This window comes from Hippocampus comes, unplaced genomic scaffold (assembly GCF_001891065.2).
Source record: "Hippocampus comes isolate QL1 unplaced genomic scaffold, H_comes_QL1_v1.1 scaffold144, whole genome shotgun sequence".
Classification (NCBI taxonomy): domain Eukaryota; kingdom Metazoa; phylum Chordata; class Actinopteri; order Syngnathiformes; family Syngnathidae; genus Hippocampus; species Hippocampus comes.
The window spans coordinates 358,839-375,259 of NW_017805782.1; the positions used below are offsets into that span (position 1 = coordinate 358,839).

Here is a 16,421-nt window from a genome sequence, read left to right on the forward strand (position 1 = left end):
TGCTGAGGTGTCGGAGGGGGGGGGGCGACGTACACGGGACATGAATCACACGGAAAGCTGTCCTCTAACGCAGACGCGCCAATTCGCCAAACGGGGGCGTTCCGGCGGAATTCTGCCCGAGAGTTTTTTTATTTTTATTTTTTAGAGGTGTCGAGCGCTTTTCTAGCCTTACAGGGAGGTTCTCTTTTTGACGTGCCTCAGCTTTTTTCTTGTAGAGGCGCTCCCGCAGCTCGCTGATGCGCTTGTCCATGAGCGTCACCTCCATGTTGCGCTTGTTGAGGAGCTCCTTCTGCTGCTGCAGCTTGCTGTTCTGCTCCAGGTTCAGTTTGTTGCGGATCTGAGAAGAGACGGCGACACGGCGGCGTTGATGGCCCTTTTGCCTGTTTTCACGTTCGCACGACGCGAGCCGACTTCTCTCGTCTGGTCCCGCAACTTCTACTCGGGGTGCACCTTGTACGGATTGAAACGTGAAAGCCCCAAACAACGCCCCCCTTCTTCCCTGCTCGCGACTTGCGGTCGGATTCAAAACTAACGACATCAACGTTTTTCCTTGGTCGTTTAAAAAGGCTGACCTCACCACGTCGCATGGTGGCAAAAAGTCGATTCCTGATCAGTTATTGTGCCCGCGTAGTGGCCGAAGCGAGTGCAAAAGTTCGCTACTGTGACGACTAATTGGATTTCTTCTTCTACTTTTGGCAAATTGCCACCGCCACCTTCTTCAGCATGACACATCAGTGTGTGTGTGTGTGTGTGTGTGTGTGTGGGGGGCTACCATCTGTCAAAGGACCCTTAAATAAGCACCTTATCATATCACTTTTGACCGATATAGCCCGCAAGCGATGCGTCGTCCCTTTTTAAAAATCCGTTTTAGGGTGGGCAAAGCTCGAGCCGCGAAAAATGCACGGAGTCCCTTTATATGGTTTCGCGCGAGCATCCGCGTCTCGGCTCGATGCCGCGCGCCGTGTGTGCCGTGCGGTACTTGGAGCTCCTGGTAAAGCTTCCGCAGCTCCAGGGCGGCGGCGCCGGTCACTTGGCCGCCCGGCGCGGTCGGGACACCGTTGAGCTTGCCCCGGCGCAGGTCCTCCAGCTGCAAGTTGAGCTGCTCCACCCGCAGCACGGCCGCCTGCAGCTCGGCCTGCTTCTCCTGGAACAGGCCACTCACCTGCTCAATCTCTGCCGCTGGACGGGAAAAAAAAGAAAAAACGTTCCAATGTCCATCGCGTTTGCCGCTGGAATTAAAGGGCCCTTTTGTTTGTAGGCAACTTCCTGTCTGGAGTCTGAAGCGATACGTACACAGGTTGCCGTTGATGACCTTGCTGTAGTCCACCTGGCCCCGCATGGCCCGGATCTTCTTGAGCTTGGCTTCCTGGCTCTCCACGCGCTCCTTCAGCCGCTGCAGCTTCTCGCTCTCGGTGGCCGTCTGCTGCTGACGCCGCTCCTGCTGTTTGAGGTAGCGCAGACGCTGCTCCTTCAGCGGGGAGACCCAAAAAAAAAAAAAAGCCAACACGGGGCGCCGAATATGATGACTGGAATGCGCCGACGGGTACCTGATCTTGCAAACAACAACGCTCGTGTGCATATATGGCCCGAGACGCAGCACGGCGTTCGCCTCTCTGTTGCGGTTCACTCGCCCCCCCCCCCCACGTGTTTTTCGGGCCGTCGCAAAAATCTGCGGCTTCACGTGGCCGTTTTTACAGTCCAGGCGGCACCCGTATACCGGATGACGAGTTTTCTGTCTTTCAATGTTGTCCAAGTTCATCCTCGTCATTTTTGGTTTTCTCCATTTTGCTTCCGAATGTCGTTAAGCGTCTCGGCCGGCCGGGTGAAGCGCATTGAGCTGCCTCGTGGATGAAAGGCGCGACGACACAAGTCAAACTGCCCCCGCCTCGCCTCGGCGAAAACACGCGAGGAAACGCTCGGCTTGTGCCGAGGCCAAGGCGGGTCGGATGACTTCATCTCTCCGTCCGAGCGTTCCAATAGGAAGCGACAGGCCCGGGTTTCCAAAGGAGCGCGGGCGAGGCTTTCTCTCAGCGAGCTTCATCTCGCTCGACCGATTGACAAGGCCACGAGCTGCGATGATGCCTCCGAAAAAGCTTTCACCCGACCTGGCTTACTCTTACCGGACATTTGGCGTCTTCACCTCGGCGCTTCGTCACTTTTCAACAGAAACGAATGACGCGCTAGCAAACGGAAAACAGGCGGAATTCCCTCACACCGAGTGCGAGGCTTGAGGATGGCGGGGCCGCAAAACAAAGCACCGATCGGCGTTTCGAGACTGTAACGACGCTACCTTGGCGACGAGCATCTGCTGCTGAGCCTCAATCTGCTGCTGCTGCCTGGTGGCCATCTCCTGCAGCTCGGAAAGCGTCAGCTCTGCGCGCTGGTTCCCTACCTGCACACAAAAGGACCAAAGTGCCACTCAAATAACGAGGACGGGGGGCAAAACAAACAAACAAACAAAAAAGCCGTGAATGAGTTTGCAATGGAATCCATTTTTAACGCCCTTCCAGCAAACGCCGAGCTGGATTCGGCGAAGGCATTGAACTCTCGGAGGGACTCCCGCAGGAGAGAGATGGGCCAGACGAGGCGCTGAGGCGACAAATCGACAGCGACGGGAGAAGCACCCCAAACGATCCGACCGCAAACCACGAGGGACGTAATTCCAGCTCTGCAAAAATGGTTTTGCTCTTGGAGGCGCAAGATCGGAGAGGTCCTATTTTTCCTCCCGATGTCAAATGTGTGTGCCTTGGCGCAAGAAAAACCTGCAAATATGCGGCGCGGGGTGGCTTCTCCGCAGGTCAGGGGGGAAGCGAGCGGCTTTGAAGGCCATCTCCAGAATCTCACCCCGTTCTCGTTGGGCTTCTCTCCGGCGTTGCCGCTCCTCCGACCACCGGCTTGATCCGGGGACTGCTGACTCCCTGCGGGCGGGCGGGCACAGTCGCAGTCAATCGGTGCCCAGTCGGCAAGAATGCAAGCGGGCCGAGACGCTGATTTCTCTGATTTCACTTACCCTGATCGCCGCTCTCAGTCGGGGAATCTTCGTGCCGCAGGAAGAACTTGACCTCCTGCTTGCGGGGGCCCCATTTCTGCAGATGTTCGTACATCATGTGCTCAAAGGGGATGGCTCGCTCTGCAGACGCAGGAAACGCGTTGGGGGAAAGTCAAGCTGCGGGTTTGCCATCACTTCCGCCGCCGGAGCTGATCTACTCGTGCGCCCAAATGGCGAGGACCGGGAGCGAGCACGGACCTTAATGATTCAACGCTTTGCACACATGAGTGGCGGCAAAAGACGACGGCTCGGTTCCAAATCCCAATCGCCAGGGCGCGGTGGCGCGAGGGCCCGATTCGCTGGGCTCAGCTTATCGCAGCCAACGAGCAATCGGCGCACGAGAAATGGCTTTGCTGACAAGGAGCACGTCTACCATCGGCTTCTTTTCTCCACCGTGACGGCACACGCGAGGCCAAGGGGTTAGACGCGCTTAATCAGGCACCAGCCCGACGCCGACTGAAGCCCCCATTTGGCTCTCAAGCGGAGGAGTGGCCCCGCGGCGGTTGGGGGCAGAGATAAAACGCTGACATCACCCCGATGCGTCCGGCGAAACGCATTGTTTGCGAGGAATGCGTTGCGACAGCGCTGTGGACCGGTGCGGCACGTAATCCCTTTCAGATGTGGGGGGGGGGTCGGCCCAACTCCCTTCTTTGACCGGTGTTTAATTGGGAGATTTTTCTTCCCTCCGGCAGCCGCAACCAGGGTGGCATGACGATAGAGGAGCCAGGAAAGCTCAAGGCCGGGTGAGAGTCAAGTACGGGCACGCCCGCGCCGGCGTGTTCGCCGCCACCATCCGGCACCGGCATCTCAGCTTTTGTCACGCAAGCCAAAGCAGAGCGAAAAGGGGGCGGCCGCTCTTACCGTTGCCTCTCCAGACCTCAGCCAGGTGGCAGCCGCTTTCGCCCGGCTCCTTGCAGAACTCCACCACGTCGCGGCACGTGGTCTCGGGGGTGACGGGTACCTCCGCCGTGGCCTGCTCCCCGTCGCTGAGGTACACCGTCAATATCATCTGGGGAGGGGGGGGGGCGACAAGGACATGAGGTCCATCGATTGTTTTTGGACACGACCGAGGAGCGGCGACGGTGGCGGGTGTACCGCGTCGATATCGTGTGGGGGGGGGGGGGGGCGACAAGGACATGAGGTCCATCGATTGTTTTTGGACACGACCGAGGAGCGGCGACGCTGGACATTGCAGCTCATCCAAAAGCAGTCCAAATGTGGCGGCAACTGGGTTCATCATTTTCGAAAAGAGGATTTCCTCAAAAGTCCAACAAAAACCAGAGAGGAAAACCAACTTAAAAGCACAACTGGAGAAAGAGAGGGAGATCCCATTTGAGCAGCCAAGATCGGCGCATAGCAATGACAGGGTTCCACACGCGCGCGCGGCAACAAGACTTGTTGCGGCCTGTTCGCGACTCGTGTCGGTGCACGTTCACGATGATGGCGGCTTCGGCATACGCGGTTTGAACTGCGACGGCAACGCGCAAGCTTCCGCTTCACGCGGAGGGGTACCGCCGGAGAGCCTCCGGCCTTTTTTGCGACAAGGCGGACAACGCGTAAATCATCGTCGCGCCATCTTGGCCGATGACGGAATTCAAAGGCCCTTCGTAGGTGCCCCTGTCGGGCTGTGCGGTCGGTACGAGGTGAAGGGCCAAAGTACGTGGAACGCCGCCCTGGCCAAACGGCGGCTTTTCAAATCACTCAAGATTCCCAAAAGACTTTCGATCGGGGCCCTAGCCTGCATCTGTCAGTCACAACCATGAAGCGCACCTTGGTGTTTGTCAAGCGGAATGTATAGCGATTATATCGGTCAAAGACGCTTTTTCGGATCTGAAATTCAAGTTTTGGAAACCAAAGTGACCACTAGCGCAGCCACACGCGAGTTATTGTGCCATCAACAACCCTTTTCCCCCCCGTTTTCTTTGAGGTGTCACAAGAGCAAAAAATATTCGCCTCAAAGTCAAAGCTTGACGTCTCCACTTTTGGGGTCGGAAAAGTTCCTTTCCTCCGTCGGCATCGCTGATTTCGGAACACGCCCTGGTCTATTTCTTGAAACGTTGTTCTGTATGCTCTGTGCACCTCCACTCATCGAAACACGCTACTCCGATTCATTTTGCCTGGGACTCGCCATCGACTGAAAATAACATCACGGTGCCTCAGGGCTCATCTCACGACCAATCGTGCGTCGGCTTCAGAAAAGAGTAGATTTTTACTGCTCAACTCATGTTCCAAATACGCAACGTTCGTCCAAACGCCGCGTCTCAATTCGTTGGGCTGCGTGACGCTTATTATTGGAAAGACCCTTTCAGGGTTGATTTTCGCCGAAGTCATAGATACTGCAAATATTGACCTGAAAAACACACAAATGGAAAGACGGTAAGGCCAAGAGTGACCAAGAATTCTTGGCCGCTGCGCTAACGACTTCGCAACCTCAAAACATTCTCTGCCAGGACTGTCGTGCAGCGAGGACATCCTGCACCGATGAAGCAAGCTGGAAAGGAGTGTTTCAAGGAGTGAAAACAATGGCTTTTAAAAGACAAATGAATCAAAAGACGGCTACGCTCCACCACCTCCGAAATTTGTCTGCGGAACACGGCGCTTCTCCTGGTGCGCTCGACTAGTGAGGCCAAACATTGGAGCTGGAGCGTCAACTTGTCGAGGTTGGGGGTTCAAAGCTCCGACGGCTTTTCATGCACGGGCAAGCAATGAGGTCACACCTTACCGGCATCATGCTGGCGGGTCCGGATTGGGATCGGCCAAAGTGGCAAGAAGCAAGTCCGCGATGCCCCCACCTTGCCCGAGATAACGTGCGGTCACACGGAACCGAGCGGCCCTCTCTGAAACACAACGCGCGGATATGAACGTGACAGCGGCGCGATGCGCAGCTGCGGCAGCAAGCAGCGATGTCAACAAATGGCTTGAAATGGGCCCAGGCGTGGCTCCCGGACAGCTGCTGCCGTCGAGCTCTGCCAGAAAACGCCTCCAAATACGCGACTGCGGTATGACGAGGATATTGAAAGGAGGCTGGAATTTACTCACCGGTCTTCGCTGTCATAGACGAATCATTGCCCGGTGGAGTCGATGCGTGAGACGCAGTTGTTTAGGCGAGCCAACTGTCATCCATTCGGCCAAGCTAGCGTCGCCCGGCCGAGATGCTAACCGCGCTAGTTGCCTCCAGCTGCGGCGAGATGTCGCCGCCCTCGCCGCTTTGGCTCGGCGTCGGTTGTCGCCGTCGACGGAGAAGCGCAACCAACCAAAAAAAAAAAAAGCTGACGGATGGCGAAGTCGGTCGAGCGACTCGTTTTCGGTCAACGAATGTGGCGAATCATAGTTAGCTGCCGCTCGCTTAGCCGACGAAGGAGAAAATCGACTGCGGCGCTGTTGACTGCGACCGGGCGGGCGGTGCTTACGCCGTGGGAGGGGCGGTGCTTAGCTCGCGCGAGAAGCCAGTGTCGTCAAGACCACAAATAAATAACAAGACTTGTTGGTCCACGAATTCCTCGAGTTCAGGCTTCCTGCGAGTGAGAATAAAAGGCGGCGACTGTGACAGGTGGAAGTGGTTGTTCTTCGAGTGCCATGTGCAGAAATGACATACTGTCGTGGAAGCGGAGAAGTGGTGTGCTTTTTGTTTGTTTGTTTTCATACCCACGACTGCCGATCGGACGTTTTTTTCCGCCTGAGCAGCGACTAGCGGTACACCAGCACCCCTGGTCGACCAGCCCCGCAACATCAGCCCCCCCAGCGCCCCCAACTGATTCGTGCATTGGACGTGATTATCTCTTATTAGTCAAAATCAAAAAACACAAGAATAAAAATGCTGCTGATCCAAGTGAGGATCCGCTAACGCTTTTGTTGTGACTATATCAAGTTTGAAATGTCTCGTTTTTTCCCCCGAGAAACCGCGGAAACGCAAATGAAACGAGATATTTACACACTCGTCTGAAATGTCATTTAAATTCATTATCAATAAGAATATGGTATCATTTTGAGAGTTTTTCAAATCAATGCCATGAAAGGTTCTTCGATCCAACAGCGACAGCCCACACATTGAAACGCGCCTCGACAAAAACAACACAAACAGGTCATTTGTTTTATGTCTTCTTTCTCCCCCCCCTCCTCCCACACCTTCACTTGAGCGGTTACAATTCGTGATCCTCTGGGTGGTAGAGCTCGCTCATGAGGCGGTAGATGTACGAGGGCGCGTGTCCGCCGAAGTTGGAGATGAAGAGCGTGATGAGCTCCGGCGGGACGTAGTCGAACACAGGACAGTGCACATTCACCCTGGACAGGATCACGCCTGAGACGCACATTGGTCACTGTCAACGTTGGTTGCTCAATCGACCGCTTAGGCGAGGTTCATTTTCCGTGCTCGCTGAGCACGCCACGTCACGTCATTAGTGTGTGCGCAAGTGTCGAGCGGTGAGATGTACGAGAGGCGATTTTACCTTCGGTGAATGGAAGCACCTCATGGGGCGACACAAACTTATGGAAGGTGTTCTCCTCATTGGGGAACTGCAATAATTGTGACGGTCAGCGTCATTTCAAGAGCTGGAGGTAGCGGCGAAAAAGTGTCGCCCGGTCACCTGCGGCGAGAGCTTGAACATGGGCGTGCAGACGATGAGCGGCGTGGAGTGGTGCTTGGCCGCCAGGGCAAGCGTGTGCGTCCCGTTGACGGCCCGCAGGCCTCCGTTGGCGAGGACCGTCTGCGTCCCGACGATCACCTGTCAGGCGGAAAGCAACGCCTTGCCCTGCCGCTTACCGCGTCCCAAAAAGTCGCCCGTCGTCTTCTGCTTACCTTATTGACGCGGGAGATGACCGCAAATATGGCGGCATCCGCGATCACCGTCGTTTCGATGCCGGCTTCTGACAGACTGGTGGCCATTTTGTGTCCCTGACGGAAAGGCAAAACGTGGCAGATGGAGTACAATTAGATCCACAAAACAAACTGGAAGTAGTTGCATACCCCTCCCACTACGGAATGTCTTTCCATACTTATTTGTCACGTCCTTGTTCACAATGATACTAGTGTAGCCTGTACTACTGGAGACAAATTCCTTGTGTGTTCTACATACTTGGCCAAGAGAGATTCTGATTCTGATGATACCTCTACGGTGTCATTGTCTTTTTTGTTTCTTTCTTCGGCCGTGTCACTTACTTGGCAGAAGGGCGCACACTCGGCGACGATGACGTGGAACTTGCGTTTGCGAGCGGCGTCCTTGAGGAAGGCCTCCACCGTGCGAGAGCGGCCGATGGTCATGATGACCTCGTTGGAGTGGATGTGCTCCAGCGCTTGCATGGAGATGTTGTCCGTCGTCCCGTCTGGAAGAACCAAGTTAGCAATTTGGGGCTTTTCGGCAAATTTCAGGTCGAACCTTAAATGTATTTTCGACTTTGCCGGTGACCTTCATTTTCTGAAAACCTTTAAAAGCACATCGAACCGTACAAGGTTTGAGTCATTGCTGCTCAACTAGCGGCTTTCTGGTTCTCGATAGCGTCCCATTTTCTTTTCTTTTCTTTAACTGAACCATAAAAACACGGCACGATCGTCAGTTTGCCTTCGAGCAACAGGAACGAGTGCGCACGACCAGGCGGAAAACTCGAAGTGACTGACCCAGCTCCGTCATCAGCTCGTTGATGGCCTCGATGACGTTGGCTTTGAGGGGAGCAAAATGCAGCCGGAAGTTCTCTTCGCTGAGCGCTCCCGTTGTCAGCAGCTTGTGCAGAGATTCCTGCTGGTCCAGCTCCTCGCTGCTGCCCCGGGACCTGCAGACCCAAACCAGAGTCAAAATTGAATCCCCTCCCACTCCCTTGAGGGAATTATAAGAAAATCTAAACATTGATAGGAGATATTTTACGTGTATCATGGTTCTCATGCAAATTACCTGAATTGTGTTGTCAAAATGGACACACTTCAAAAATAGGCAGCGAAAAAAAAAAAAAAAAAACTGACTTGGTTGTTAGTATTTGTTTTTTTATACTGGCTGGCCATGCACCCCGGAGGCCCATTTAACTGCAGACAAGCCATTAAAGAGTCATTTTCCCAAATCTTCCAGGTGACTCACCTGGCATACTCCTCTCTGATAATCTTGAGCACACGTCTGATTATGTTCCCAACGGTGGTCTCTGATGGTTGGGCAGCCGCCATCCGTCTGCCCTCCTTCCGGATGATTTCCATGAGGTCGCCTGAGATGTTCAAAATACAATAAACACCAAGTTATGCTCCTGTCAATGGGAAGCATAACATTCAGAATCACCCAACTATCCATTTCCATTCATATAATAGGAACAACAATTCAAAGAGGCGTTTGTGAGTTGGCAGCATCTTCTTTCCTTTATTGCCAGGTCCAATCTAAATTGCCTTCGATGCCACAGCCAAGATGTGGAGAGAGACGAGAGTGAAAGAGGACGCCATTCGTAAGTAAGTAAAAGACTAGCTATTCAAAAACCGCAGTTGTTTGTTGACATTCCAACTTGGTCTCTCAGCCGACGCGCGCTGGCGAGATTCACATTTTTGTTATCTCTCATCGTGGTCAGCGCGGATTTCAATCCTCATCTTCTCTCGTCACCGAAAATCTCCACACCGCATAAAACGGTGGGCCTCTTGGCAGCCAAATGCAAATGTCAAGAGAGCTCTTCGTGTATACTTGGATGAGAAAAGAATATTGTAATTATCCATCTGCCCTTGGTGACAGAGGCTTGTCCTTGTTACACCTGTGCGTCGGAGTGCGCAACAAATCGAGTCAACGTCATACAAAAAGCGCTCTTCGAAACATGATCGCAGAAGACGGCTGCCTCCCGTATGGAGCGTGTGGCACCTGCGCTGCTCCAGCGAGCCTGCGACGTGATCCTTCGGAGCAAGGAGGTCGTTTCTCGGGCTGTCTCCGCCGAGCCCCGGAGAGGTCCGGTGCCGCTCCCGCCTCGCTTCAAGTCGGACAAAAAGGCTTCGACTCGCTCGGTCAGGTCCGATTCTTTATCACCGCCCGGCATCGTGGCAATACACACACAGACACAAATAGTAAGTTATCTGGTGAGTTAGTCGCGCGGTGGTCAGACTGCCACGACAAACCAGGAAGTGTTACGAGAGTACATCCGGGTCGTGGTGACAACGACGCTCTCTGATAGGCTGATATCTTGCTACAGGCAGCGTCATTTTGACGGAGGGTTGGCGAGTACGATGCGTTCAGGGACCGATCAGCTTCTAACCATACGTTAAGTTTCGTCTTATTAAAGGTGATTTTTGACATTTCGGATGGCCTTTTTGACTTGCGAGTTGTGACCCATTCGTAAACGACGTGCAAGCAAAAGGTACGATTCTTCCGCGAAATACACACAACGGGTAATTGGGGAAAGCTCAATTTGTGATCGATTTTTCACATTTACTGAAACCGATTTGGTGTCATCTCTTTTTCAACAAGCGTTTCAGTAGGAGCGTTCATATATTACGCCAATGCCGTTTTTCCAGTATTTCCCAAGCGTACGGTACTCAACCATTTGTGATGACGCATTTAATGGAGCCAAGACACGTCAGATGGGTTTGGATGCAGTCCACGCAGCAAATCGAGTCAACCCATCCGATTTTATTGAATAAAAGCCCAACGCAAAATTACAAAATGCATCACTCAACATAAAAATGCACAATGCACATGGTCGCTCCTTAAGAAAAAAAATCCCCATGACAGATGCCTTCACGATTAACTTTCACCAGTTTCGAACCAAACCCTCATAAGCCCATGTAACCGCACCTCTGAAGATTCACTCAAGAGAGGCAATAATCTAAAATAAATTGGGTGGCTGTGCAAGGACAAGAAAATGGCAAGCGTGACTTGTTGATGTCAACTGCTCCATTTAGGAGAACAGGTTTGGTGTACAAACCGGGTGGTTCAACTGACTCCTCCATGCAGGCTATTTTACAAATGCTGCTCTCTAATGCGAGTTGTTGGCCATTTTAGACGAGGACTGAATCACAAGATGCAATAGTTCAAACATGGAAACCTAATAGATATATATATATAATGAGAACAATGTTACAGTGACAAACCCACTGTCCCCAAAAAAGAAACAAATCCGTATGATTAGGGGGAGCATTAACAGGATGAAAGCAAACAAACAAACCTCATGACAAACATGGAAGCAAATGTAGCAAGCAAACACAGAAGAATGACGACATAAAACAAAAGCACACCTTCAAATAGCCTTCACTTGATTTGGAGGGTCTCCTCGGCAACATTCTCACCGCACGTGCTCTCCAAACAAAAACGAGTGCTTCGTTGGTGGGCAGCCGGAACAATTGAAACAGTGCAGACAGACACGTGGCGCATCTCTCCCTAACAGCGCTTATCATGTTACGAACTGCAAAATAAATCCGGCCTGGTTGTTTAAAAAAAAAAAAAAAAAGTACGCATGTTGACAGACCATTGTTTTTGTCTGGCATCTGTGAAAAAATAGAATTTGAGACCCTCCCCCCCACCACCACCACCACCACCTCCTAAAACTTCCCTTGCCGTCCAAGGAGGATGGATGTTCGGACATTGGCAGCCAAGCCGGACGATGACCAATGCTGGCTCTTCTATTCAATCAACTTCTTGGCCTTGAAGAAGCGGCGCAGGTAGAATACCTGCCACGTGGCCAGCCCGATCAGGCAGCACATGGAAAAGACGCTGAAGTAGAGCACGCGCGTGTTGGTGGACTCTGTTGGGAGGCAGGCAGTGCAGGCTGGTCAACGTCTCATTTACAAGCTCCGACCGTTATGCTTATTGCGCAGCCGCAATCTTTTCAAACCATGATTGAGCCAAGGGACGTATTTGACATGAGGAAACTCTCAAGGCGCGCCACCTTACAAAAGCGTCAGAGAAAGCACGAGAGGCAAAAGCTTCGCCAGCATTTCTAGCATCTAGATTTTATCCTCTTCATCGAAGAGTCTGCCCTATCATAGCATGTCTCATGACACCCGGGTTGGGAATCACTACGTTAAAAAGTGATGAATTTACCATTGGTATCCCTCATCTCCTCCTCGCGCTTCTTCATGTAAGCAAAGTCATTCACGATGGACTCTGAGAGGTCCTCCAGTCTCCGCAATTCCACTTCCAGGGGCTTCAGCTTCTCCACCTTGGCAATCTGGACTCACATAGCACAAGCCAACGCACGCACGATAGGCAGTCAAGCGAATGTTAGTTATTACACAGTTCATCCAGGAGGTGTCAGTCTTGGTAGGCCTAATGAAGGCTCGGACTCAAAATAAATCCTTCCAATGATCGGATTGCCCAAAGAATTAAGGAGCTCTACAATATATTTCCCCAATAGGAAGAAAATCAGTTCCAGACTAAATATAACACGAGATAGTTTTGACAAATTGGTCAAACCCACGCTGACGAGATCGTTGAGGTGGCAGGAAAGCAGAGCGCTTTTGCACACTTATTGCATTGCAACCCATCACGCAACTTATCCCGAGTAATACGTTGGTCTTCCTAAAATATGTCATCGTCAAAGGCTGAATGGGCTTCCAAGCCAATCCCCTTGCACAACGTGTGAGAGCCGGGGGACAAGTCCCAGCATTCTCGCTGCATGTTTTTGATCACGTGCGGTGTGAGAACGCACAGTATGGTGGTTAGGTAAGATGTGTCCTGTCCGCAGTGTTGCTCCTTAAGCTTAGGATAAAGTGCACTGGTACGAAAGCAGCTACGAGCTGTCATTAGGTGTAGTTTTTATTGATTTTATCCCCCCCCACAAAGACGGATCAAGTGTACCTCCTCATAGTTCTTGGCCTCCACGCCGTGCTTCATGTCCAGGTTGACCAACTGGTCTGGCACTCTTCCGGTTCCTTGACATCAAGGCAACAAATAAATACCAGCGTTCTCACATTCTCAAAGTTAGTATTTTGTCGAACCGGATGGAACTTACCCATGGGGGACTTGCTCTCAAAGCACACCTCAAACATTTCATAGTCCTCCGTGGTGAATGCAAACTTTCCTTTGGTGGCGTCATCCTTGCTGTACAGCAAATGACTGGCAGAATCTGTGATCTATGACAAGGAGAGAGCATTTTGTCATGTTGAACCTTTGCTCCAAAATGGATTAAAATTGCCCCTCTACAAGAAAAAAAAAATATCACATTTAGGGCTAATCCAGGACATATCAATGAACCCCCCCCCCTCGTCCCCCAACAAAGAAGTACAACAATTCTAGAGGATGACAAGGGGGGTGAGAATTAGAAGGTTACCGACCTCTCAAAATCGGAAGCTGCTACTTGGATACTTTGGAAAGGCCAAACACGCGCGAAGGAATAGAAATCTGCTCAAATGACATTATTTATGACCATCGGCTTTGTGACGACACCGATCACGTCAATCATTTCTCAGTCTAACAAGACAAGAATGTTGGTCGTTTTTACGGAATGCGTTTTGTTTGTTTGTCGTCATATTTCTTTCCAGCGGGGGGCGTGCAGCTCGGTGGCTCGCACGCTAACGTGAGCAGCTGCCATTCGGGCTTGGAACGTTAAGAGTGACGTGGAAGAGCCAAAAAAACAAACCTTACTTCCCCCGGACGCGAGCTCCGCGTCGGGAATATTAGCATACAAAAAGCGCGTCTCGCGAAGCCAGTGTGAAGTCAAAGTGGCGGTGGAAGTCAGTTCGCTGGCACTCGTTAGCCGATTTCCAACCAGGAAGGTTATCTGCCCGCCAGTTAAGTCAGCCCCGTTGGCAGCAAGGCGATACGTCGAAACGTAACTGCGGTGTTTCTAAGAGGTGCTCGCCGCGAGATGACGGAAGAAGCTTCCGTCGACGCGTGGCCTTCGTGTTAGCCGGCTCCTTCGGGGCTCTCACCTTCAGGTTGGTTTTGGTGTTGGCCTGCTCGCTTATCTCGTACTCCCCGGTGACCAGGACGTCCTTGTGGATCTCCTCCCGCAGGCACTTCCTCGAGTTGACCGGCAGGAAGAAGGAGATGGTGGACGCCAGTTCGACGAGAAGCGGTAAGAGCAGGAGCGCCGTGAACCGAGCCATGGCGGAGCGTTTCTGCGAGCGTCCAACCAGCCGCTGCCAGCTCGTCCGCTTCACGAATTTCTTCTTCGGCCACGGGATTCCAGTTTGCACAATGCTGCAGCGGCCCCGTCGGGTCGAAGGGGGGAACTGCACGCACACGTCACATTCTGCCACCCGAGAGCGAAGCCCGGTCAGCGAGCGACTCTCTGTACACTGCGGCGATGTCGAAAACGTCAAGACAGACAACAAACAAACAAAAAACAAACACAACAGGCGTCCCATTTCCCCGGTCACCTTTCGCGCTCTCACGTCTCTCAGATTTTTGAATGGCACCAACCCAATTCCAGTGACGTTGGGATTTTGCGTCAAGCATCAATAAAAACAGGATACAATGAATTGCAAAACGTTCAACCTATATTTCGTTGAATTGCACTACAAGGACAAGATCTTCCACGTCCAAACTTTATTGTTTTTCGGAAATGATCATTTCATTAAAATGTCATGGCTCCAACACGTTCCAAAACAGGCGGCGAAAAAAGCGTCTGTGCTGAGCGGTTTGCGGCTCAACTGGGACAAGAGCAACGAGAAGTGTTTGGAGTCAAGATACGCGTCGGGAAGGACTACGTGTGCCATAAAAGCCATCAGTGCAGCGCCAACCCCATCTGCCGGTTTGTTTGGCCATCACTACCACAATTAGAAGGCAACGCGAGGAGGGCGACACCAAGTGGACAAACGCTGCAAACGCCGCCCCGCACGCACTTGGGGCCCGACGCGTCTCATTTGTCAACACGCCGGCAAGGTCGCTCCTTTGTGGGAGCTACTTCTGCAACGTCAACGCCACAAGAACATTTCGAAAGATTTCTGCGTGTCACTCCCCCCATCCCCGTCGCAATCACGGTCGAGATTCAAGATTAAGTATATGAATTTGGTTTCGCTTCACTTTCCTTCAAAATGTGTTCTTTGGCAACTTCATTTGACCCTCCTGTTCTGTTCATCCCTGAACAATGTTGACGGGTCGGTGTGATCCACTCCCGTGTTTGATCACGCAAGGATTTAACACAGTGCAAATTCAGATTTCTTTTTTGCCCAAATATATTTTGAAAATGATGCCAGAAGAATGTTTGATATTCTAGATTTTCAAACACATCCATCACAAAAAAAAAAAAACACAAACAAAAAGAATTGGACATTTTATTTTTATTCTCCCCCAGATTTTCATTTCAAACGGCGAAATGTGACAGCGGGTCAAACCAAACAGCACAGCTCAAAGGGAGTTGAATGGAATAAACCCTTGACCCCCCAAAAATCCTATTGACACTTTTTACTATTTGAGCGTTTTCCATTGATCAATATTTTCATTTCGTCACTAATCTCATTGGGCCTCCTGCCGCCAAGCTTTTTTTTTTTTTTAACCCGCGGTTCATCAGGTCAGTGCATGTCGCTGCCTGTGTGGCGTAAGATAAAAAGCCTGTTAAATATTAACTCCATCTGGGTCTCTGACATTTTCTCCATCTCCTAGAAATCAGTCGCTTCACGCAGCAAAATCCCAGCCAGCGCCGATTTCCGACCTCCGAAGTGCTTACGATGGCGTTTCAAAGCGTCGGCGGGTACGGCGCTATTTAAAGCATCCCCACCATCAGCGACGAGTTCCCCGCTGGCGGCTCGCGGATTAGCCGCTGACATCAAAAGTGTCCGGTTTCCAGGGAGACGTCCTTGTTCCCGAGCCCACCAGGCGAGGCGGGGCGGGGCGGGGATACCGAGCGGCGAGTCTGGCGCGAGAACCACAATTATTGGACGGAGAAATCCCTGCGGTGTGGCGGCTCGCTGCGTCAAATGGCTTCTAAGAATAGCAACGTCCTCGCCGGAGCCCAGAGCCTTTTTCAACTCGCCTGGACTTCAAGTGGAACTCCTGCAAAAAAAATAAATAAATAAAGAACCATTTTAAAATTTCCCCATTGTCCGGAAATAGATACCAGACGTCAGCAAAATGCGTGCCACTTAATAAGCTCGAACTCCTGCAAAAAAATAAAAAATAAAGAACCATTTTAAAATGCCCCCATTGTCCGGAAATAGATGCCAGACGTCAGCAAAATGCGTGCCACTTAATAAGCTTAGTTACCGTAGTAGGGATTTTTTGTTGTTGTGTGTGTGTGTGTGTGTGTGCGTGTGTTGACACTGAAGGTACAAGTCTGCTAGGCCGAGAATTGCTCTCTTGGTCGGCAGCCAAAAAGTACATTTCCACGTGAACGTTACAACGCGATGCTCAATTGAAAAGGCGGCAGCGTCGTGACCTATTTTCCCAGAGCACAAAGATAAGAATTCCTTGAATGTGGCCGGCTGACGCAACGCGGCGACACGCCCTGGCCCCCGATGCCAAAAGCTGTCAATGCTCCAGACACC

The 16,421-nt window shown here is 51.8% G+C and overlaps 3 protein-coding genes and 1 long non-coding RNA gene across 7 annotated transcripts in view; all 4 read right to left on the reverse strand.

Annotated features, from left to right (window-relative positions):
* The window catches only part of ppp1r13bb (protein phosphatase 1, regulatory subunit 13Bb), a 14,847-nt gene extending 8,382 nt beyond the window's left edge, over window positions 1–6,465 (reverse strand). Inside the window, exons 1-9 of one of the 4 annotated variants that reach the window (XM_019884943.1) lie at window positions 6,089–6,465; window positions 5,772–5,886; window positions 3,911–4,058; window positions 3,011–3,130; window positions 2,845–2,918; window positions 2,291–2,392; window positions 1,294–1,462; window positions 980–1,179; window positions 173–337 (exon numbers count right to left, since the gene is read on the reverse strand). In XM_019884943.1, coding sequence (XP_019740502.1) covers window positions 173–337; window positions 980–1,179; window positions 1,294–1,462; window positions 2,291–2,392; window positions 2,845–2,918; window positions 3,011–3,130; window positions 3,911–4,058; window positions 5,772–5,780 — 987 coding nt within the window. In that variant the 5' untranslated portion in view covers window positions 5,781–5,886; window positions 6,089–6,465. Of the gene's footprint in view, window positions 1–172; window positions 338–979; window positions 1,180–1,293; window positions 1,469–2,290; window positions 2,393–2,844; window positions 2,919–3,010; window positions 3,131–3,910; window positions 4,059–5,771; window positions 5,887–6,088 lie in introns of all 4 variants that reach the window. The other 3 variants (XM_019884944.1, XM_019884942.1, XM_019884945.1) reach the window with 3 other exon arrangements.
* Window positions 6,466–7,134: 669 nt separating this feature from the next.
* On the reverse strand, window positions 7,135–10,163 carry eif2b2 (eukaryotic translation initiation factor 2B, subunit 2 beta). Its single transcript, XM_019884949.1, has 8 exons — window positions 9,865–10,163; window positions 9,112–9,232; window positions 8,661–8,812; window positions 8,205–8,368; window positions 7,845–7,940; window positions 7,633–7,770; window positions 7,495–7,561; window positions 7,135–7,346 (listed from the first exon to the last, which is right to left on the reverse strand). Exons 1-8 carry the CDS (start codon window positions 10,034–10,036, stop codon window positions 7,189–7,191), a joined length of 1,068 nt encoding a protein of 355 aa, XP_019740508.1. The 5' UTR covers window positions 10,037–10,163; the 3' UTR covers window positions 7,135–7,188.
* Window positions 10,164–10,580: 417 nt separating this feature from the next.
* Window positions 10,581–14,117, reverse strand: tmed10 (transmembrane p24 trafficking protein 10). Its single transcript, XM_019884951.1, has 5 exons — window positions 13,866–14,117; window positions 12,947–13,067; window positions 12,793–12,866; window positions 12,037–12,163; window positions 10,581–11,737 (listed from the first exon to the last, which is right to left on the reverse strand). The coding sequence occupies exons 1-5, from the start codon at window positions 14,040–14,042 to the stop codon at window positions 11,616–11,618; spliced, it is 621 nt and encodes a 206-aa protein (XP_019740510.1). The 5' UTR covers window positions 14,043–14,117; the 3' UTR covers window positions 10,581–11,615.
* Window positions 14,118–15,201: 1,084 nt separating this feature from the next.
* Window positions 15,202–16,421, reverse strand: part of LOC109524841 (uncharacterized) — a 2,998-nt gene continuing 1,778 nt past the window's right edge. Inside the window, exon 2 of the long non-coding RNA XR_002170022.1 lies at window positions 15,202–15,930. This is a non-coding gene — a long non-coding RNA (uncharacterized LOC109524841). The remainder of the gene's footprint in view (window positions 15,931–16,421) is intronic.

Excerpts from the sequence above, each read along its gene's own strand:
- tmed10 (XM_019884951.1), bottom strand. The coding sequence starts at position 14,042 with ATGGCTCGGTTCACGGCGCTCCTGCTCTTACCGCTTCTCGTCGAACTG. Across the intron at positions 13,068-13,865 it reads ACACCAAAACCAACCTGAAG|ATCACAGATTCTGCCAGTCA; the intron begins GTGAGAGCCCCG and ends TCCTTGTCATAG. Across the intron at positions 11,738-12,036 it reads GGAGATGAGGGATACCAATG|AGTCCACCAACACGCGCGTG; the intron begins GTAAATTCATCA and ends GCCTCCCAACAG.
- eif2b2 (XM_019884949.1), bottom strand. The coding sequence starts at position 10,036 with ATGCCGGGCGGTGATAAAGAATCGGACCTGACCGAGCGAGTCGAAGCC. Across the intron at positions 7,562-7,632 it reads TGTTCAAGCTCTCGCCGCAG|TTCCCCAATGAGGAGAACAC; the intron begins GTGACCGGGCGA and ends CAATTATTGCAG. Across the intron at positions 7,347-7,494 it reads GGTGCTTCCATTCACCGAAG|GCGTGATCCTGTCCAGGGTG; the intron begins GTAAAATCGCCT and ends TGTGCGTCTCAG.